Source organism: Malania oleifera, chromosome 2, assembly GCF_029873635.1.
Source record: "Malania oleifera isolate guangnan ecotype guangnan chromosome 2, ASM2987363v1, whole genome shotgun sequence".
Taxonomy (NCBI): Eukaryota; Viridiplantae; Streptophyta; class Magnoliopsida; order Santalales; family Ximeniaceae; genus Malania; species Malania oleifera.
The window spans coordinates 10,524,753-10,547,736 of NC_080418.1; the positions used below are offsets into that span (position 1 = coordinate 10,524,753).

Consider the following 22,984-nt stretch of genomic DNA (forward strand, 5'->3'; position numbering starts at 1 on the left):
CCAGTTCATTGTTATTTTTATTGATGATGTACTGGTCTATTCGAAGAGTTAAAAAGAGCATGAGATGCACTTGAGATAGGTTCTACAGACGCTTAGGAAAAAAAAGTTGTATGCCAAGTTCAGTAAATGTAAATTTTGGCTTAAGAAAGTTGTGTCTTTTGGGCATGTCATTTCTGGAGATGGTATTTCTATGGATCCTAGTAAAGTTGAAGCAGTAGTGAATTGGGTTAGATCGAGGAACGTCCAGGAAATCAGGAGTTTCTTGGGGCTACCTGGGTATTACCGTCGTTTCATTGAGAGATTCTCAACATTATCAGGGCCTCTGACACGACTGACTAAGAAGAATATCATATTTGAGTGGGACGACAGCTATGAGCAGAGTTTTTAGGAATTGAAGCTGAGGGTAGTCACAGCACCAATATTGATCATCCCGTCAGGGGGTGAGTGTTATGTTATTTACAGTGATGCGTCCTTGAAAGACTTGGTTGTGTATTGATGCAGCATGGCAGGGCAGTGGCGTATGCTTCCAGGAAGTTTAGAATATGAAAAGAACTACCCTACCTATGATCTTGAATTGGCTGCAGTAGTACATGCATTGAAGATTTGGAGACATTACCTGTATGGCAAGCGATGTGAGATCTTTTCCGACCACAAAAGTTTAAAATACTTTTTCACTCTAAAAGAATTGAACATAAGGCAGAGAAGGTGGTTGGAGCTAATTAAGGATTTCGATTGTACCATCAGTTATCACCCAAGGAAAGCAAACATGGTAGTTGCAAATGACGGAGCTTTGTGGTTCCGTTCCAGATTATGTGTTCCTGCCGATGCGGATATCAAAAGGACCATTCTAGAAGAGACTCACAGATCTTTATACATAGTTTATCTTGGTAGTATGAAAATGTATAGGGAAGTCGTACTAGTGGAGTGGTATAAAGAAAGAGATTGCCGAGTATATAGCTCAGTGTTTAACGTGACAACAGGTAAAAGCTGAGCACCAAAGGCCGACAGGGCAATTGCAGCCATTATTTATCCCAGAGTGGAAATGGGATCATATATCTATGGATTTTGTGTCAGGACTGCCGACGGCGTTGTACGGTCAAAATGTCATTTAGGTGATTGTTGACCGGTTGACTAAGACCGTCTATTTCTTACCAATCAAGATCAGCTACTCTCTCAGCCGTTTGGCGGAGATTTATATTCAAGAGATAGTCCGTTCTCATAGGGTGCCAGTATCTATTGTATCAAATCAAGATCCACGTTTCACGTCACGATTTTGGAGGAGCTTGTAGGAGGCTCTAAGGTCTTAGTTTTCTTTTAGCATGACATTCCATCCTCAGTCAAATGGACAGATTGAGAGGACGATATAAATATTAGAAGATATGCTTCGAGCATGCGTGCTAGATTTTGGGGGTAGTTGGACTCAATTTATGCCGTTGGTGGAATTTGTGTATAATAACAGTTATCAAACCAGCATTGGCATGGCACCATTCGAGGTGCTTTATGGTAGGAGATGTCGTTCTCCTTTATTTTGGGATAAAGTGGGTGAGCGGCGAGTTGTGGGACTAGAGCTTATTCAGCAAGCGCATGATAAGGTTCGGTTTATCAGAGATAGAATCAGTGTAGCTCAGAGCCAACAGAAGAGTTATGCCGATAATTGTCGTAGGAAATTAGAATTTGATATTGGTGATCATGTATTTTTGAAGATAACTCCGTTAAAATGGGTTATGAGGTTTGGAAGGAAGGGTAAACTTAGCCCTACGTTCATCGGTCTATTTGAGATTTTAGAAAAAGTGGGACCGATTGCCTATAAGTTAGCTTTACCATCTGTGCTATCCAGAATGCACGACATATTCCACATCTCCATGTTGAGGAAATACGTCCCTCACCCTTCTCATATTATCAATTATGGTGAATTAGAACTCAATGATTCACTAGTGTATGAGGAAGTGTTAGTACAGATTCTGGATAGGAAAGTGTAGGAGTTACGTAACAAGAAGATTCCTTTGGTAAAAGTTTTGTGGAGGAATCATATAGTGGAAGAGGCTTCTTGGGAGTCTGAGGAGCAGATGAAGCAAAAGTATCTGCAATTATTTCAAGAAGCTTAAGTAGTTAGGTAATATTTCTTTTGCAGGTATATGTAATAGTTAGTAAGTAGCATTTTAGTTTTAGGGGAATTTTCTTTTGTATATGTAATATCCCAAGACTCGGAATGTAACCACAGTATTCTTCCGCCATAAGTGAGGGTAAGTAATAAAATAAGTAGACTGTTTTGTTTTAAGGGATGATGAATCACATGAATAGCAAATTTCGAGGATGAAATTTTATAAGGGGGGGAGAATCTAGTGACCCAAAGAAATTATAATAGTTAAATAATAAAAGAAGGGGGAAATGGAAAAAGAAAACAAGGCCTCGTCGACGAATTCAGGGGGTTCATCGACAAGAGAGCATGAGGGGCTCGTCGACAAGGGAGCGTTTCGTTGATGAGAAAGTACCGGGATGATGTTTTGGGCATTTCTGAATTTCGTCGACGAGGGAAGAGTTCGTCAACAAATTGTCTTCTTGACCTCGTCGAGGAGGTGACGTGGCTCATCGACGAAGGCCAGTGTATAAGTAGCCCTAAACGTGATTTTTCAGCTAATTTTTTACCGCAGGAATTCTCTCTCTCTCTCTCTCTCTCTCTCTCTCTCTCTCTCTCATTTCGATTTTCCCTCCTTCTCTCTAAGATTTCGGGCTGATCTTTTGCTGGTTCAACGATCTAAAACCACTATGACACTCCTGGGGAAGTTCTCTACAAATCTACTAGAGTGGATCGTTGGTGGGGCTAGTTCGAAATCCATCCCAAATCCAGGGTAAGGTTTTCTACTCAATATTTGACTTTTCAAAAGTTGTAGAAAGTGTAGTACGTGTAGAAATACTGAAGTTTAGTTTTAGGAAATATCATTTTCAGGGTGTTGAACTAGCAACTTTATGGGTGCAAGACTGTTTATCTTAGGGGCTTTTCAAGAATCAGGTAAGGGGATAAACTAAGCTAGTTGTTTATGAAAATTATAAGTATGATTTTATAGCATTTGATTTCAGAAAGATATATGTATAAATATATATATATATATATATATATATATGTATTATGTTGGGAAATACTGCTGAAAATGATGATATATTCTGAATATACGAAATACCCATTTTGTGTGGCATGAGTAGAATTTACAATGAATAACTATTTTCTGGGAACATGATAATGATATGGATTTTTATAATGAAAAACTGGCGTACGGGCCGGGAGTTTTATATGATTTTCCAGCGTACGGGCTGAGCTGTGGATATGTTTTGCCGGCGTATGGGCCGAGCTATGGATATGTTTTGCCGGCATATGGGCCGAACTATGGATATGTTTTGTTAGTGTATGAGCCGAGCTATGGATATGATTTACTGGCATACGGGCTGAACTATGTTAAAATATGAAATGCCGGTGTACGGACCGATGGTTTTCATGATGTATATACATATACAAAATGATGCGATGTTATTAACTTAGCAAATATTAGTATGAAATATCCATGTATCACAGTTTGATTATATACTATATGTTATCAGAACCTGATTGGCTTGGTTTAGATTAACACTTGCACGGTACCGATGCTATGTGTTCATGATCATTATGATATTGTGTTAACGCTATCGTACGGAGCGGCGTGAGAACGGATAGTCAATGTGGTTTATAAGAAGTGTGGACACCCCTAGTGTACGGACCAGGTCTGACAGACCCATCGAACTTACAAGCTGTACTTTTGACTTGGCAATGGTCGGCCAACCATTGTTAGGTCCCGCCTTCGGGCACACAACCCAATCATGTGGGGGTAATACATGACAACAATTAGCTTACCTACCAAGGTTGTTTAAGTATTATTATTATATGATATGGATTATGCTATGAAAATCCAGTATGTTCTGCCATGTTATGATTATACATGTTTTTCCCAGAAATAATACAGACATATTTACTAGATATGTTATATATGCTTTCATGTATAACACGGATAAACTCATATTACCACACACTAGTATTAGTTTATTTCCCTTACTGAGAGGTGTCTCATCTCAAATTATATGATCATTTCAGAAGCCCCTGATAGGAGAGCGGATAAAACTTCGCTGAAATAGATACAGCTGAACTGCCCTTTTAAAGGGTAAGTACTTTGATAGGGTTAGATGGATTTTTTTTCAGAAGTGACCCTAGGTCTCTTTTGGGTTGTGTATATATAAATACAATGGTTGTAGTAACTTTGGTATTGTGATGAGTGATGTTGGGTATATGGTATTATATAATGTGTAAGATTTTATGTTTCTTACTGCTTAGACTTCCGCACAATACTTCTGATACATCCTTGGTACCCACGGGTTCAGGTTAATTATGATTTACTGGGATTTGTTATAATGGTTATATTATTTGTAAACAAAAATATGGAAATTAAGCAGGTCGTTACAATATATATGTCTGGATAAGCATGTATAAAAATTGATGACATGTGGGGTTTAGGGGGATAGACTAAATGTGTGAGCACGCACTTTCACGAACCTCCTACCCAGACTTTACCTTCCAGGATTAGATAGGGGTGTAGTACCATTAGCTCTCATGAGACAAGGACTTTGGGGGCGCGTGAACCACTCCACTTAGTTTGTACTTTGTCCAAACTCATTGGGTAAGGATAGGGGACATGCTGGGAACCTTCTAACAACTGCCATGAAAAAAAAACAAAAAAGAAAAAAAATCCCTTGTACAATATTTTTTATTTTGAAGTCTTTCAACCGAACTACAAGTTAGCTCCATTTTTTCCATTGCCATGAAACTTTAAAATATAACTTAGTCTGATAAATTGTGTAATATATATTCTCTCACCAATTGATCTTATTCAATTTTCTAAAAGTTACGTCTTCCTTTAAAATTAGACATCTCATTTACAAATTATATTGTGCAAAACTAAAAATTAGTTTAAAGATCAAATGCCTGCAAAGCCACTCAAGTGAAATTTTTTAAGATTGGATATCAAACCGGCCTATGCACAATCAGAGTAAGCATTATGTACTAATTCAATGTCGGATGATATGGAGCACCTGTAAAAGTAGAATTATCTGATAGAAATAATTTTTTTTAAACTAAACATTAAATTGTCGACGAATTGAATTAAGATCTCATTAGTTCAATTGAAATAGGTTGAAATTTAAATATATAAAAAAAAAATCACACACACCCACACACACATAAGACCACAATTTAATGCTACTTTTGTATGAGGAAATTTTTTTGTCTCAAGAGTTAGTTCATATGCAACATTTTTTGTGCTTCTTTTCCTTCTTGGCATTATATTAAAGTTGGCTAGTCTACACCCTCAACTCATTATCCAACTCACACAATTTGTACCAAATACAATTTTCAACCAAACTCAGAAACTTTCAAAATCATTCTTTGTTGGCATTTTAGATTAGGTTGAATCAAATTAGATGGATTGGGCCTCAATTCTTCATCCGAACCACATATTCCCTTTATATAAAATTATGGGTTACAATCCACCTCAAAAACTTCTCGAACTATTTTATACAAGCAATTTGGATCGAGTCAAGTTGAATCGGTGGGATCGGACAATTCTATGAACCCCACTAAATTTTTATATAAATAATTCCAATCCCAGAATTTAAATTCTAATCCACGTTTGAGAACTTAAAAATCAAACCATCAATTTAAATTTACGAGAATTTGAATGCAATTAACATGAAATGATATTAAGTTGGATCTAAGTAAACTTAAAAAGTGAAGGAGAAACAAGGAATATTGGACCGTGCGAAGACAGCTGAGATTAATTGGGTGCATTCTACACATATCAGAGCATTTTCTTCCTCTCAGCTTTGGGCTTTTACTTCTGTAGCAGAGAGAGAGAGAGAGAGAGAGAGAGAGAGAGCAGATGAAAAATGGCTACCTCATCTATATCTCTATATCCACCGCCTCTCTCTTGCGTTTCCAAGAACCCTTGCCGGCTTTCTCTTCATACCCGTGACTTGTCTCTGTCCTTCCCCTTATCTTCCAGTCTCTCCTCAAGTAGAGCCATCCAATCTCCGAACTCGCTTCACCAAATTTCCCCCAACAGCACCCAGCTCCAGAGAATTTCTGCCGTTGCCGAGGATGTTTTGCTCACAGATGCCACCCCAATTGAGGATTCCCAGCAGATTGTTTCCACTGACGGGGATGGCGTCACCATCATTGTCCAAGTTCTTGTGTTCATTGCTTTTATTGGTTTATCTATTCTCACTCTAGGGGTAAAAGCTCTTCCAAATTCCTTGCTTATTTCCTCTTTCTGGGTTGGAATTCATCTTCTCTTTCATTTCTCTTTCTGGGTTCTGATATTATTGCGAAATTTTGTTGATTTTTTTTATGTGGGTTGTTTCTAATTTTTTAAATCATGATTGAAATTGTGATTTTCTGGTTTAGGTAATCTACATAACAGTGACAGACTTCTTGCAGAAGAGGGAGTCAGAGAAATTCGAGAAAGAAGAGGAAAGTAAAAGGAAGAAGAGTGGGAAGAAGAGGAAGGTGAGAGCTAGGGCAGGGCCCAGGGGATTTGGGCAAAAGATTGATGATGATGATGGTGATGATTAGAATGCAAATTTTCCGTGTAAGCTTCTCAGAAACTTCAAAATCCCATTTTGCCTTGTTGAATAAATGGGTTTTACTCAATTCTTTTTTAAATGCTTTATTTTTTTCACATGTTAAGAGCACCATGGAAATGTTTAGGATTAATGTTTGCTCGCCTCTGGTTTGGTTCCAAGTCTCATGAAGCTCACTTTCCACCACTAACATCATCTGAGTTGATTAGTAAATGAAAATCTCAAAAGAATTGTTGGATAGTGATGATCTCAATCGTTCACTGCCAATGATGAGTGATTCCTCAAGAAGCAGAAGATTAGTAAATCTTTTTCGAAAATTTATGACTAACTTGTATATGAATGGCCTGCATGATCTCCCTGCCTGCTTTGAAAATGCATAATCCGAGAGAGAGAGAGAGAGAGAGAGAGAGAGAGAGAGAGAGAGAGAGATTCTCTGCATGGGCTCCTTTTCCATCTGCAAAATAATTTTAATTTTTTAAATTACTACAGCAACAACTAAAGTTCAAAAATAATTTCTTCACTGTCACTTACTTTTGCATACAAAAATTGAAGAACTGCAAGATTACATTTTTTTTAAATAAAAAATAGAACTTAAAATGAAAGATGGAAATCAATTTTTACCACTGGACGCTGCTGAATGATTCAAGTTTGATATCCCAAATTAATACCAGACTTCATGCCAACATTTTAGCTTAATTTGGCAGCTACTCTTTTAGGCGATGACAACTACAGGCAAGTGTAAAAAGCCCATCTTGTACACAAATCTTATATATTTCTTTAACATAAGAGAATCATATAAATTTTCATGCCACAGACAAGTCTGCATCTTTTCCCATTGTTGCATCTCAAAGAGGAAAAACTACCAAAAATTGTGAGATGCCTTTCTTGTAATGCCTGCTTTGCTGCTGCCTGCTGTCCCTGTTAGTGGATGCCTAGCATTCAAGCCCTCACAACTTGACAGCAGAGAAGAATGAATGAGTGGCTGCATGGTTTTTCTTTTCCCTTTTCCCCCCATTTTTTATTTTTTGGCATTTTGGAGGCAGAAAATAGGTGCTGAAAAATTCTTACCACCTAAACAGTCTCAATCTACCCTTTTTTCTTTTGTAAAATCATTTTTTTAACTGAACATTTATGCCCCTGAAAATGAACAATTCCCAGGATCGAACATAGCATCTATATGTTTTGAGAAAATATTTTATGGCTAGAAAAATGAAGGATAGAACCATTTCACTTTTACAGTACAGGAAAATACTCAAAAGAACTTCTCAAGCCAAATGATCCCCCTAAGGTTTATCTAAATAGATTTTTATGGTACTCATTCAAAGGTTTTCTGCTAGTTTTTCTTTTAACTTTCTGCAGAATTTCATTTACTGGTCCATCCAAAAAACTTTGAATTATGACTAAATTAAAGCAAAGCAACCAGCTCATCGAAACCACAAGAATCAACATGAAGTGAACTGGAGAAGTAATCAACAAGCATGAAATGAACCACAGTGAAAAAATACCAAAATGCTGAGAAATGGGGAATGGAACATGATTCCTGAATGCAGCTGAAAATTGTGCTTTTGAACAGGAAATAGTCTAATGCCATACATTGAAATTTAAAGAAAATTCTGACCTCGCCTAAACATCAACAACTCTCCACATGGCAACATTTGTACAGTCGCGTCAACAATACGAACTACCTCACCATTTAAAACATTTTTACACCCTTAAAAACTTGTAGTATAGTCACTTTTATCTCCTCTGCAGTGCCATCAGATGCATTCAACATCTGAACCTCGGCTGGCTTCATTCTATGTATAAACCTTAAAACTACACAATGTACAATTTTCAAGTACATGCATCAAATTTATTTCCAATCAGCTCATACCTATCTCAAAGAATGGTAAGAGCTGCCGCTCTAGTTCTGGGAAGAAAAGGCGGGTGAAGAAAAGAAAAAGAAGAGAAAGGGGTGCTCACACTAGCCTCAGTTAGCTGTACAACTGTCCTATCCACCTAAGCAGGCTGTGGAGACTGAACAGCAATTCTCCTTTCTGCAAAGGAAAAAATTGGAAGCTAATAAAAGAGCATAGAAGACATGTTTATATTTGGAAGCTAATGTAGCATAGCACTCAAATGGTATTCAAAACAAATTGGATCTAAAGCAGATGAAGCAACAGGTCATGGAGCATTTGTCCATAGAAAAATACTGTTTTGCCATGTCGTATACAAATGCAGTGATAGAATCACGAGTGAAACACGTAACCAGACAGCACTATACGGTAAAACATGTTTTCCAGAATAAAAGCAGCAAATACAAGATAAATGCAAGAACATGACTGAAAAACAAGTCTGAAATATGAGAAAAATGTACTGATGTGCAAAACAAAATAAAGGAAAAGTACCCCCAGCAGCGACGAGTTTCTCTACACGTGCAACAATATGCTTTCCGTAAGTGTATTTCTTCAATGCATTCAAATGAACCTTAATTCGCGATAGGATCAGCTCACGTTGCTGGTCATCACAAGTCTCCAGCACTTTTTGCACAACATAATTTGCAAACTGATCTTTCATCATCGCCTAAACAGGCAGAAATGGTGATGTCAGAAAAACAGGGTGGAAAAAGAAGAAAACGCAGTTACACAGTATGCATTGAGCCACTTTGAAGGAGCAATGCTGGCCAAAATAAACGGCCAACCAACACCAGCACATTACAAATTACCCAGAAATGACCTTTAATGTGCTCCACATTGAACTCTGCTCCATAGTAATTTTAACAAGATAAAATTATCACCCAATCAGAGGTAATTCACTCAAAATTAACCAACATGCCCACCCATATCCCCACCCCCAAAACACCCATATCAAATAAAATAAAAACATATAGCTAAAAAACACATACTAAGATTAAGATAGTTGGGAAAATGAGCTCAGAATAGTTGGGCAAATGAGCTCAGAAATCTTAACACCTCATCATGAAAAAGAAGCTTGTAGGTTAAAGAGAAACATCACCATCTTTTACTCCAAAGACACTGCGGTTCTACTCCAAGTACATCTTGCTAATCCCAAGGTTAAATATTTCAGGTTTATTAAGTACACAATTATTATCAAGTGAACATAAAACAAAGAGTTAGTCATGGCCAGTAAAATAAAAATATACAGCAAAAAAACCCATACTAAGATTAAGATATTTGAGCAAATGAGCTCAGAAATCTTAACACCTCATCACGAAAAAGAAGCTTGTAGGTTAAAGAGAAACATCACCATCTTCTACTCCAAAGACACTGCAGTTCTACTCCAAGTACATCTTGCAAATCCCAAGGTTTAATATTTCAGGTTTATTAAGTACACAATTATTATCAACTGAACATAAAACAAAGAGTTAGTCATGGCCAGTAACCCTGCAAAAACTACCTGTTGCATGTCAATGAACCACTACATTCAACTCTTGTAATTGTCTGGAATGCAAAATAAAAGTTCCATTTGTTCCATTATAGTAATCTAAAGAACAAAAACCAACAGGTTTCCAGTTCTGTCATGGAATCATTTTACAGTAGGCAGCTTAGGTGGCAGGACCAGATAGTGTTAAACCATGTCATTATATCTTCCACTTTATGATAAAGATACATATAGAAGGGATCTACACTGTATCTCTAAAGTTGTCAGAGTTCCAACTGCTGTTACTCGCAAGTCGGAAGGAAATGAAAAAAATAAATAAATAAATAAATAAAAACAATTAACAACATATTTCATTAGAAAGCACTGAAGTTTGGCCTATAGTAATGCCCATATATTTACAATGGCGGTACAGGTATGCATGCAACTACCAGTGACACCTCACCTCACAGTTTAAATGCAGTCATTCCCACTGTGCTCCAACAAAAAAAAGTTTCTCATATGTTAAGACTATGGGGAAGAAAAGGATCACTAAAGTGGTGGGGAAATATGCATTCCCAACATATCTATGGCAAACCCAAAAGGTAATTAACTCCAATATTCTATCCAATTCTTTAACTTAAAAAACTAGAATATTTAAATCCAGGCAAGGCCTAAGCTTTACACTGAATGTCAACACCTCAATCACCTCCTACCAATCAATCCCACTTCCTTTGAAAGCGCATCATTGTAAAGAATACTAGTTGTTTAAGTGGGGGTAAAAAAATCACAATATGACATCGACGAAGCTGCCGCCATCCATAATATGCTAATGTTTAATGGATCTTAATAATCAGGAGTCAACTAGAACAATTAGGGCTTGACCTGATTATCAGCTAGTTCATTTTTTGGCTACCATAACTTGAAATTGATACATAGCATTTGCTCGATTTTACAAGTTTGATTAAACGGATAATTTCTTAATATTTTCATATGGCAACAACCATTTCATCAAACATGCACAATATTTACCAATAAATACATTAATGATATTTAATTACCTTGTCAAATGCAAATATAAAAGTTCTGAGTTCATCAAATACTATAATGATAGTACTTAACTTAATATATGAAAAATATTGCCAATTAGAAAGCTTACGACCTTCTAAAAAAATGTTACAACTAGTATGCTGTGTAATTTAAAAACTTGTATATAGGTACCCTATCAACCACTTTCACAAGGTAGTGGCCAAACCGACCTTGGCATATACAGGCACAACCTCGCATTTTCTGAAGCTATCTTACCATCAAGCATGTTGTGCTACCATTTTTTGAATTATGAAAAATAAACTGCCAATTACAAAGCAAACATATGGCTCTAACCAACCCAACATTGGCATTTTTAATTGGGAGCATAAATTTCATACCTTGGATTTGAACATATGTTGATACAAAATTTAGTACAAATTAACATTGCATTTTGTCTAATCCACACAAATCCAAATCCAAGGCCATGGCTCCAAACTCCCAAGCTTGGGTCAGTGTCTAGCAGGGGAAACAGAGTAGAGTCAATATAGAAAATTTGAGGGAGTGAATTCTGAAATTCTACTTTAGCTATTACCTAAGTCTAATCCTCTGCCTTTCCTTTCAGAGGCTCCATTTGTACCTTTATAAACTCTACATACAGAAAAATAGTATTATTTTATGGAAGTTATCAAACAGCTAGACCATTCGAATGACAGTTTTATTTCAGGAAGAGAATAATCAACATATGCATATATCTTTTTCGTTGCATACCATGCCCATGCCTTTTTTAACGAATTTGTCATGTTGAGATGTGAATATCAGTCTACATCCATGCAGCAAACTTGCCATGCAAGTTAAAAAAGAAGGATTTTACATGTAAATAACTTGAAAGAATTGCCTACCATCAAATTTTTCATGCCAACAAAAATACATCATTTCACAACAACTATTACAAGTTCCATTCAAAGTCCAAAGCTATGCTATTCCAAAAAAAGGTGGTAGAATTTGCCACCATAAAATTTTAAAATAGAGATCTAGTCCAAAGCATTATTCCATTTTACTCAAATATTCATGTCATAGTTTTTAAAATGACACAAACAAATTTTATAAGGCATATGCCAATCCATGCATACAGACAAGCAAACTGAACCAATTGCATGCTATAATATAGCAAAGGGAAGAAAATAATATAATTAAAAAAATCACATGGAGATTCAACAAACCTGAAGAGGCTCGTTCTCATCGGTAGAGCCAAGCATCTCATTCACCAAGATTTGGCGTTCATCAGGACCACCAAAAGTCAAACACTTCTCCACAACATTGGAGGCAAACTTCTGCTGGCTCATTTGAACAATCCTCCCAGCTAGTTCCTTGATTATAGCAGAACGCTCATGCGGCTTCCCATGCTCCAATACATGCTGTTCAAAATAAATGCAAGATGTCAACAGAAGAAGCAACAAAGAACAATTACGGAGACACCACATTACATGTCTCACGAAGAACTAATTACTATACCACAATATATAGGAAAGGCAGGACTTATAAATGGCAGAGAAGGGAGGAAAAATTGAAGTGCATATTCTAGAGCTTAGGCTACTATTTCTTTGTTCTTGTCCTCCATTTATGAATATGCAGGTATTTTAAATTTGCCTTTACAATATCAAGGATAAATAGATCACAATCAATACCACAACTTTCATGCACAAGAATAATTAATAATTACAACCATCTTGAGAACATTCCAGTTTTTCCCCTGTTTTAGGTTAAATGTGCAGAAACACGCTTCCTGATACTTTCTAACCAAGATCTCCAAGACCTCTGTTCGAGTTTTTTGTCTCTTCGAATTTTTTGTCATTTCAATGATACTGACGTATCTATCCAATCTATGATGGCATAAGGGGCTCCATGAGTCTCCACTAAAACATGCCAAATTGTTTTATATAACGTGTCACTAAAGCAGTTTTTGCTTGATTCAGTTTTCCCTTTAACTACCCTTTAACTTAGTGGTATTGAAGTCTTACAATGCATTCTTGTCCCTATTCTCTGATTCTGCTTGATTACTATATACATTAATATGTATATACATACATACATATATATATATATATATATGTATATATGTATGTATGTATATATATATATATGTATGTATATATAATATAATAATAACATTCATTCATAGTATTGCATATAAAAGTGCGAGTTCAATGCTTTTTGTTTGACCCAATGTTGCCTTTATTTTTCCCTCTAAAGTAGGAATATTGAGGTTCCACAACTTCTTATGTAAATATTGTGTTTAATCTTTTACACTGATCCTATTATTGTTACATGTAGAAGTATGAACCACAACACTTTTTGTTCAATCCAGTTCTACCTACTTAATTTATAGAAAATTTTTATTAGAGCTTACCCATTGCTCATGTCTAATATAAACATAGATATAAAAAAAGGATTTGCTGAAGCCTCCCGATTGACTAGCCAGATCTCCCTAAACAGAATTTGTGTTGCTGAACCATTTTGAGAAGATATTGAGCATAATAATATACAGAAGCACATTTGAAGGAATATGGATAGGAGAATTCTGCAATTCTGAAAACAATTAGGGAAATTTCATGCAAAAAAGGACAGAATTTAGGAGCCATGGCCCAGAGAAAACAGTCGATAGTCACCTCAAGAAAGCTCATATCCAAGTTAAAAGCACAGAAACATTCAACATTACATCACCCCACGACGACAGTGGTATTTAATTCATGATTGAAAAATAATGAGAATAAACAAAAATGAAAAATGCAATTCATATAATTGAAATCCAAAGCATAATGAGAAAAAATAAATAAATAAACATACATCCATCTATACATATATGAGGTCTTCTGGAGGAGTGAACAAACCTGAACAACATAATTACCATACTGATCTTGAGCCAACATGCTAACAGATCCCAAAATCTCATCCATCACTTTAGTCTGGGTTGTGGGATCCCGGCAGTGCTCCAGTATTCTCTGTGAAACGGAAAACATCAATATGAAAAATGCAAGTATTCCTTAAAAATGAGCACAATGAGTGGATGAGAATAAGAAACAAATATTTCACCGACCTGTATCACACGACACCCGTAAGGATGGGTAGAAAGGGTCACAACCTGATCAAAAAATGCTGTGACAATAAATTGAATGGCCTCTTCAGGAACACATTCAATACACTTCTGGATGACATGATTCCCATTCTGATCACGCACACAACGCATGACATGACCATCAAGCTCTTCAACCATACTAATCTTTTGGTCCACATCAACGACTTCAATTGCCTAGCGAATTAAAACAAATCTGTTATAAACAAAAGCTTCAACAGGACCTTGGTTAATTAATCTCAGTGCAGCAAGCAGTGGCACTTTGTAGCCTGATAAAATGCATGGACTAAGAAAATTCACATAATGAAGCAAGTCTTAATCACAAACAGATTAAATAATTATTGTTAATGGTGAATGTAGGGGCAAGGAGGTCAATATTCTAATCAAGATTTCCAACTTCCGAAGCTCCACAGATCACGAAGACAGAAACCCCAAAATAGAGAAGTACAGGACAATACTATATTAGAATCAAAATTAATTCAGTAACAAACTGGATTACCTTCTGAATCACTCGACAACCATACATTTGAAGGCTAAGAGTCAGTACATGACCATTTAACTTGTTTGCCAATTCTCTTCTCTGGGATGCAGCTCCATGCTCAAAAAACTGAACAAGAATACAAGCCATTATCCATGAAAAATCCAATTGAGTACAAAACACAGCCACATATGTGCATGTCCCACACACACCCACACTTGCATTGACAACAAAGTCAGAATTTTCAGTACCTTCTGAATCACATAATTACCAAACACATCAGTCATTAAAGACAAAGCCTGGGGCATGATTTCTTGGAAAACCATGTTTTTCTCTTCTATTGTGGCTGTTTCAAGTTTTTGTTGGATGAATCGACTCCCATACTGATCCGCACTGTTTGCAGAAGTTTTAAATCAAATATATAAGTTTCATGGATTGTATAGCGATATTACAGCAAAAAAAAATTATTAGCAGCTTATACCTGAACTCAACAACATGACCTGCGATTTCTGAAAGTTCAAAACACTTGGTCTTATTGCTCTTAAACTCTTCCAGCAGGGATGATACAAAACTTTCATCTACATTACAACCACCTTCTAAGTGCCACGGTCCCATGACACCCCCTGCTAAGTTCCTCATCCCAGACGGAAAACGCATATTGAGTTCATTGTGCCGGATAGGGCTACCAGGTCCAACAGGAGAATTTTGAAGAACAGGATTTGCCAGAGGACTACCAGGGTATGACATGCCAACACCATAAGGGGGATTCCCATAAAAACCATGATGATTAGACCCACTGGATTTACTGCCCAAGGGGACGCCATACTGTGATTTCTGAGGTGAAAATAAAGTTCCCAGATAAGCTTTCTGGAGTCCAACTAAATCCATGTATGAATTTCCTAAGTAGTTCCTATCCACAGTAGGATCATTAAGAGCTGCAACCTGTGCTGCAGCATACTCAGCTGACCTTAAATACTGAAGGTACATTGGATCCATAAAAGGCGTCTGAAGAGCATTCCCTACCAATTGATTTCCCATTCGGAGATTTTGTGTTTCTGATACAGCTGCTGCTAGATTTGGCCCAGAAGCCAAACCCCCTCCCAGCCCTCTGGAGTTCATTGCAGGCGCAGCCATTGCGGATGCTGCAGCAACATTTTCAAACAAAGGTGGCAGATTACCAGTTCCAATATGGCTTGTCATCATGGATGGCACAGCCGGATTAATGGAGTACCCACTCAAACCATAGTTTGGGAATGATGAATTTGCGCCATCCATTTGTTGATACTGAGAATGTAGTCCGCCTCCACCATTAATAGTGGAGATAGATGATCGCCTCAGGGATGAGTTGCCTGAAGAAACAGAAGATTTCTGCAATTCAACTTGCCGGTCAACAACCAAGGATGAATTGTTTAAGTCTGAGCTAACACCGTTGTTCTTACCCGAATCAGAATAAGATATTTTTGCAGACTGAGAAAAAGAAGGAATATGAAGATGCCCAGGTTCAGATTTGTTGAGGTATGAGTGTTTCTTGGTATGATTCTGAGCATCTTGTAGATTAAAGAGATAATTCTGGTGAATATCAGCATCCTGTTCAATATCTGAAGACAAATGGTTTTTCTCCTCTATCACACCATTTGTTGACAGATTCATGCCAGACAAAGCAGCTACCAGATCTGCTGACTCATTCATGCTTGACGAAATTCCATTAAATGAGTTTGGACTATTAATGCCTCTCTTTTCAGATGATACAACTCTTCCTCCTCCAATAGGTGTAAGGCCAGGAGTAGGGGCCCTAGAAACAAGTTGTGGATCAGGAGTGCTGCTTCTTGACAAGGACGCACCCAAAGCAGAAGCATAAGTATATGAAGCAGATTGGCCAATATTCGGGACCACAGACGAGACCTGAACATTTGCACCAGGTCGCAATGCATCAGTAGATGTCAACTCACGACGCAAATGAGACAAGTCAGCTTCATCTGAGACTAGGTCTTCAACATTTTCATCGAAGGCATTGCGGCTAACTGGACGAGAAGGATGCCCAGAGACGGGAGTTGAGCGCCCTAAATCATCCTACATATGGAATCATTTGTAAATTCACTGGAAACCACACTCGTGCTACAGTTTAAGATCTCACCAACCAAACATTGGTTTTAAAAACTCAAATATATATATATAAAGGGGAAGAACGGAAGAATGATGGCGACTATAAAAGGAACAATTAAGTCAGTTTATAAACATAAAGACCAACCAGGAACACATTTCCTACTGGGCATTGACAAAAGCCAATGTTGAGGGGAAGAGTTGTTAAGGGCCAACACCTCGCCTTCTTCCTAGTGCCCTCTAATTCACTCTGCCTGTTTAGCTTTACATCCATCCAAAGATATAATTTCCAATACATCCGTGGGGCAGGCTCACTATGCTACTCTTTTTATCTCACCAGCCAAGGTTTGGTTAGTCTCATTGTGCTTAGCAACTCTGGGCTCAAGGGTGATTATGACTTATCTGGCCACTTGTTTGGCCATCAGTGCCACTGTAGCTGACAAGGACTGGTTTATATGTAAGAGAACTCTATCAGCCTCATAAAATTATGTATCCATACAGTGATAGTAAAAAATAGTGCCTTCACAATACAATGATGCTTCACAAGGCAAAATTATAGATCTTAAAAGCAACAACAGAATATGGCATATAACCCAATGCATGAAGCTCTCACACGCAAGGGCATGGAGAGATAGGTATGCAGCATCAGCATTTTCCGGTGTTCCATGATTTCAAACTATGAGCTCAGATTACGATGTAGAATTCTCCTGCTAAAACAAAACTGCTTCAAGATGAACAGCAGTTTTTGAAATTCACCAAATTATAATTCTGTAAACAATTATTCTCGCACATTAATATTGATCCCAAATAAACAGATTTCTAAAGTTTAAATTGTTAGAAGGAAACACATGCAAACAAACAGGTATCTGCACATTTCTAAACACGCATATGACTGCAACAGCTGAAAGGAATGAAAAATCCACATATATAAGGGATGCCTCAGCCTCAGAAAATTCAGCATAACCTCACCCACCGCCCACCACCCCATCAGGATTGTACAAGGCTTCCAGCGAGGAAAATCTGATGGACACTAGAAAATGAAAATGTTCTTTCATTTTGGGTTAGCACATCTGCTCCTACGTACTCATCCAATTTTGTTTTGCTCAATTTCTACATCCCAGCTTTGAGAATAGCACAATTTTAGCATTCTTTCTAAATTAACTGCTAATTATATAAAATAATTATGATGATTTTAGATAGTTGAGGATAAAACATAAATATCTTAAATAAGATTAATACAGAAGGTTTGAATTACAATAGTTTTAAAAATCAAGAATTTAAATTACACCAGACTAAATTGCATTTGCAGGATAACATAGAAACAGAAGCTGAATTTCACTGGTCAAAAAGTAGCTCCTCAAAAATTTTAAAGGACAAAACAAATGACTTTGAAGTTCAGTCTAAAAAAGCAAGTCAGATACAGAGTGCATATTACTATTAGGATTCAAATGAACAGAAAAGTCAGGACAGAAAAATATCTCTCGTATGAATGGGTCCAAAATGATATTTTAAATCTGGATACAGCATAAAACTAATTGAAGAATTTGACCAAACAAAATTCTTTAAACAATAATGAAATTAAGTCTCCCAGTGAGGCTTCAGACGAAATTTGAGTATACCATCATGATCAAAGTTTTAAAGCCTCCGCTTCTAACTTGCAGGTACCTTACAATTTGATGTCTAAGAATAAAAAGCATGTGCAACACACGTTTCAGAATACTGAAATGCCTGCTTACAACATTAAGCATTCATTCACAAAGGCATGAACATAATAAACAGGAAAAAGTCCTCCTTTTGAGTCTTCGACACAGAGTAATAACATTTTAACCAATGCTCTGGCAATGCTTTATCCAAGTTCAACAAATCATGAGTGTTTCATTTTATTTTACTCAATTGCATTTAGTCCTAATTATTAAAGAATACTCAATATACAATTACAACCAAAAAAAATGCAACCATCTAAGCATCTACAGACACTAAATTTAGTTCTTTCAAATGCTGCAGGCATCTGCCACCTCAGTCTCCAACCATAATGGTGTTAAGTTACAGGAAAGCAAAACCGTAGAGACAGCAAAATCATGATACCCCATAAAATAAAAATAAAAAAAATCTAGCCACATCAACACTTGGACACCTGTAAGCACTGGGACAGTTGGACTTTTAGCTGACACTTCATATGTTAACAACCACCATGAGCTAATGAAAGAAATATGTCACTTATCTACATTATGTTTGTTTAAGCCCAAAAAAAAGTTCTAATTTGATGCCTTTCTGTTTCTTCAAGAAGCTTTCATCGCAGTTTTTTAATTGTGTTGTATTCCTTTTAGTTAACATATCTTTAATTATCTTGTTGTCCTTTTAGTTCTATTTTGTTTAATACACCGATGTTCCAAAATTATGATTCCGAAGGTGGACATCAAAGACATCAATGTAATCATTAACACCTAATAATGCACCATGCACCAAGATTACACTGAGAAAAAGGTACAAGAGCCAAACATTCATTTCTCCTTACCAACTTATATTAATAATATGGAAAGACTATGAATGAAACTGAGACAACCAGGAACACAGCAGGACAAGATATACCTTTAAAACAAACATTATTTTCAGAAAAACTAAATAGGAAAAATATCCTGGGAACCTATTTGCACCTTGCCTCTTTGCTTCCTGCGCTTCACCTAAAGTGTACACCTGTAGACTTGGTTTTCACTCACAAAATGGAAAGCAAGAAGCAAAAGCACTGCATAAATAGGACTGAAAATTGTAAATTTTTTTACACCAGTAACAAAAGCTATGCATTGCAAAATTTTGATTTTAGCCAATCAAGTTCATTTTTTTAAGTACATCTTCAATAAAAATATTGAGCAGTTATGCGAAATAAATTCAAATCTTAAATCCAAAAAGAGAAGCAAATGCCAAAAAGGTGAAATCGTATGCTCTTTTACAATAGAAGAGATGCAATTGAGATGAGTAAGGCATGCAATAAAAAGGCTTGTAAATGATAACTAGAAAGCTGTGTCTTTAAATTAGAAAAAACAAAAAATGGAAAGCATGGAGTAAATGCTTATGCGCATATGTGCACATGCGCAACATGCCAAATTCGCAAATTCATGTACTTGGCGAATGTCCATAACTACTTCTTATTTTCAGAGTGGCTTCATTTATTTGCTGCAGATTACTTTTCAACATAATAATCACCACAAATAAATAGCATGCCCCTTTGAAAAGAAAAAACACAGTTAGACATCAGAAAACTCCATCACCGCCAAAAAGAGTAGAACCAAACACCGTTAATGACACACAAAAAAAAAAAATACCAAGCATTAAATAACCTTGTTGCTCAAGGTTGATGCACAGTACCATACATCTCGACAGATGGAAGGGATAGGATAATATCATTGAACATTCCAAAAGGAGATAATGAGGTGATCGAATACTGAAACCGTAATAAATAAATGCAGAAATTTTAAAACATCCATAAAAAAATAAAATTAAAACAGGTACTCGAGATAAAAGAACGTCACCTGAAAAATTTCAGCAAGGCTCTTTTGTTTGCTCCCTAGTCCTAATCCAGACAAGCCAATCAGTCCATCTCCGTCCCACTCTGCTGCACCTTTTTCTGACTGAGACTCGCTCTCTTCTTTCACAAAATCAAATCCAGGAGGCATCGATACTCTTGATCTACCCACACCATTCTCTGGCCTATTCACTTTCCTCCTATCTCCAATCCCTCCCAACACCGAACTCCCGCCCTTCAATCTCTGTGCAAACCTCCAATCTTCCCTTGACAACAAGGGTGGTGGGAGCCTAGGGTTCAAGTTGACATTCGCAAAATAGTAGGAAACATAAGCCGGATCAGACCTAAGCTCTTCCTCCGAGGCAAACCCATTTTCAGTCTTCTTGCCTGAAAACTCCGAAAAAGTTCCCGGAACCCCACCTTGACTAAACAACCCTCCAACAGCACTCAGAGAACCCTCAACAGTAGGGGGAGCAGACCCACTTCTATACAAATTGAGCTCCTTCTCGCGATCATCAATCTCTTGCCTCCTCTGCTCGCGAAGCAACAGAATCTCCTTCTCCAAATCATCTCCAAACGATCCCTCGTTCCCACCAAGCATCGGCCTCCTTCCCAATTCAGACAACATTCTCAGAAACTCTAATCGATCATCAAACACACCCGGAAAAAATCTAACCCCCAAAACCCTAAAAACCCGCCAAGATCACCGCTTTAAAACCCTCGAACACCTAAACACCATATATATACATTAGCCCCATCTCAACCCACTCTCAAGCTCATCCCCAAACCCCAAACTACAACCCCTATACGATCAAAACACGAACCTACAGACAATCAACACGCAGCCCACCTTCTGCCCACACCAAAAACATAGCATGTTAAACATCGCAACAAAAAATAACCCACAAAGGAAAAATCAAAATCAGTAAGACGAAGAATCACTGAGGATAAAAAAACAGAAAGATGAAAAACACTGAAACCAGCATCGAGTGTGTAGTCGACTGGTTAAGAAATCAAGGAGAAGGAAGCTGCAGAACAGAGCTGACGGCTGAGATGAATCCGGCGGCGATTGGTTCTTACAAGAACCCCCCCAACCCCTAGGATTTTGTCCCCCCAACCCTACCCGATTAAATACAGTATTGAATTTTCGGTTTTTATCTTTTTCCAAAATTAAACCCAATAAATATATTTTTCCCATATAAATAATTATATCAATATATGTATATATATACACACGCGCGCACATCTATACATATCCTGAAAATTAGGGTTTAATTGACCGAGTGATAACCGACTGATGTGCAGACAAAGCAGAGAAGATGATAATTCATCTGTTGATTTTGATTACTCTTTAAAAAAATATATTATTTTTATAAATTTTTTGGCTCCTTGTGTTCATAAGGGAGAATCTGCGGCTGCCACGTCATTGTTGGATTCGCCTGTTTTAAGATTTCGACCTGCTTAAAGTAAAAAAGGAGGACAAGTACTGTTGGGAGGTGTGAATTGTCGGAACTGCCCTGGTCGTTGGAAGCCCCTTTCGATTCGCGGAGCGTATTTAGGACAGGGATATTTTGGAACTTTCGCTTTTTCGGTCTGTGTTTTTTTCAAAAAATATTATTTTCGCCAATTTTTCGGAACTTGAAATTTAAATTTTCGGAAATAACGTACTTTCCCTTTCTAACATCAACGGTCCGGGTGCTGCATTGCTTAAAAGGGCAAATAAATGATGGAATACAGTAAAAATATGGGGACAAAAAGGGAATGAGAAAATTTTGTTTCTATTTGTCCTTCGACAGTTAAGGAAGGGCATTGTAGGAATTTAAGGTTTTTTTCTTTTGAATTTGAATAATTTTGATTTTTGGGAGTAAATTTTGAAAGGATTTGAAGACTTTTCAGATGTAATTCTTTTACCATTTACTTCTATTTTTTAAAACCATAATTAATTATTAGTCCTAAAAATATTTAATCCTTTCCCAAACCCTAATTTGATTTTTGTAATTTCAAATTTAGGTAACTTAAAATTTGTTTAATTCAAATTTGTTCTTGTTTCCCCTCCTAATTTTTTACAATAAATTTTGGTGTACAAACTTACTAAACAAATATTAGGCTTGTTCTTTTGAAGAGAACAATTTTATTTTTTGTATTTTATTTTTTAAAATAGTTATAAATATCTTCTTTATCAAATTTTCATAGAAAGGATAGAAAATATCATGTTATTATTTTCTAAATTTCCAACATAAAACTTAAAAATTTGAAAATTGGTATTTTTGTAATTATTAATTTAAAATAAAAAAATTTATTTTTCACAACTAAAAAATTCCCTTAATTAAAGAGTTTGGTGGAAAAATAAGTCATATGACTATAAGTAATATAATAAAATTATGAAATATTTCAAATATTTTAATTTTCTACGTTCTTTATAAATAGATTTGTATAATATATATATATATATATATATTTAAAATTATTTAAACTTGCGTCGTAAATCAGACCCATAAAAATCATATAGGATGGAGAGAATGTGAGTAAGTCAAGCCTATTCAAGAGTTAGTCGAACTCGACTAAATTCGATTCCTGTTAAATTTGAGCTGCTCAAGTAACACTATATATATATTTTATAATATTAATTTATAATATTAAAGTAACAAATTGTCACATGACATTATATAGTAATATTAAATTTGTTTGCTTTTCTCAAATCTATTTACTGCAA

The 22,984-nt window shown here is 36.4% G+C and overlaps 2 protein-coding genes across 5 annotated transcripts; one reads left to right on the forward strand and one right to left on the reverse strand.

Annotated features, from left to right (window-relative positions):
- Positions 1-5,689: 5,689 nt before the first annotated feature.
- On the reverse strand, positions 5,690-21,411 carry LOC131147637 (pumilio homolog 2-like). Of its 3 annotated transcripts, none has more exons than XM_058097146.1 (10): positions 20,279-21,372; positions 15,133-16,721; positions 14,903-15,044; positions 14,673-14,780; positions 14,138-14,350; positions 13,932-14,042; positions 12,264-12,458; positions 9,045-9,219; positions 8,620-8,693; positions 5,690-7,111 (listed from the first exon to the last, which is right to left on the reverse strand). In XM_058097146.1, the coding sequence occupies exons 1-9, from the start codon at positions 20,897-20,899 to the stop codon at positions 8,656-8,658; spliced, it is 3,192 nt and encodes a 1,063-aa protein (XP_057953129.1). In that variant the 5' UTR covers positions 20,900-21,372; the 3' UTR covers positions 5,690-7,111; positions 8,620-8,655. The 3 variants fall into 3 exon arrangements, with proteins under 3 accessions (XP_057953129.1, XP_057953130.1, XP_057953128.1); XM_058097147.1 differs by lacking the exon at positions 5,690-7,111 and adding an exon at positions 8,180-8,472 and having other exon boundaries at positions 20,279-21,411; XM_058097145.1 differs by lacking the exon at positions 5,690-7,111 and having other exon boundaries at positions 8,180-9,219; positions 20,279-21,400.
- Positions 5,807-6,802, forward strand: LOC131147638 (uncharacterized). Of its 2 annotated transcripts, none has more exons than XM_058097148.1 (2): positions 5,807-6,309; positions 6,482-6,802. In XM_058097148.1, the coding sequence occupies exons 1-2, from the start codon at positions 5,965-5,967 to the stop codon at positions 6,647-6,649; spliced, it is 513 nt and encodes a 170-aa protein (XP_057953131.1). In that variant the 5' UTR covers positions 5,807-5,964; the 3' UTR covers positions 6,650-6,802. The 2 variants fall into 2 exon arrangements, with proteins under 2 accessions (XP_057953131.1, XP_057953132.1); XM_058097149.1 differs by having other exon boundaries at positions 5,885-6,309; positions 6,515-6,802.
- Positions 21,412-22,984: the final 1,573 nt, after the last annotated feature.

Excerpts from the sequence above, each read along its gene's own strand:
- LOC131147637 (XM_058097145.1), bottom strand. The coding sequence starts at position 20,899 with ATGTTGTCTGAATTGGGAAGGAGGCCGATGCTTGGTGGGAACGAGGGA. Across the intron at positions 15,045-15,132 it reads GGTCATGTTGTTGAGTTCAG|TGCGGATCAGTATGGGAGTC; the intron begins GTATAAGCTGCT and ends TTCTGCAAACAG. Across the intron at positions 14,781-14,902 it reads GTAATTATGTGATTCAGAAG|TTTTTTGAGCATGGAGCTGC; the intron begins GTACTGAAAATT and ends ATTCTTGTTCAG.
- LOC131147638 (XM_058097148.1), top strand. The coding sequence starts at position 5,965 with ATGGCTACCTCATCTATATCTCTATATCCACCGCCTCTCTCTTGCGTT. Across the intron at positions 6,310-6,481 it reads TATCTATTCTCACTCTAGGG|GTAATCTACATAACAGTGAC; the intron begins GTAAAAGCTCTT and ends TTTCTGGTTTAG.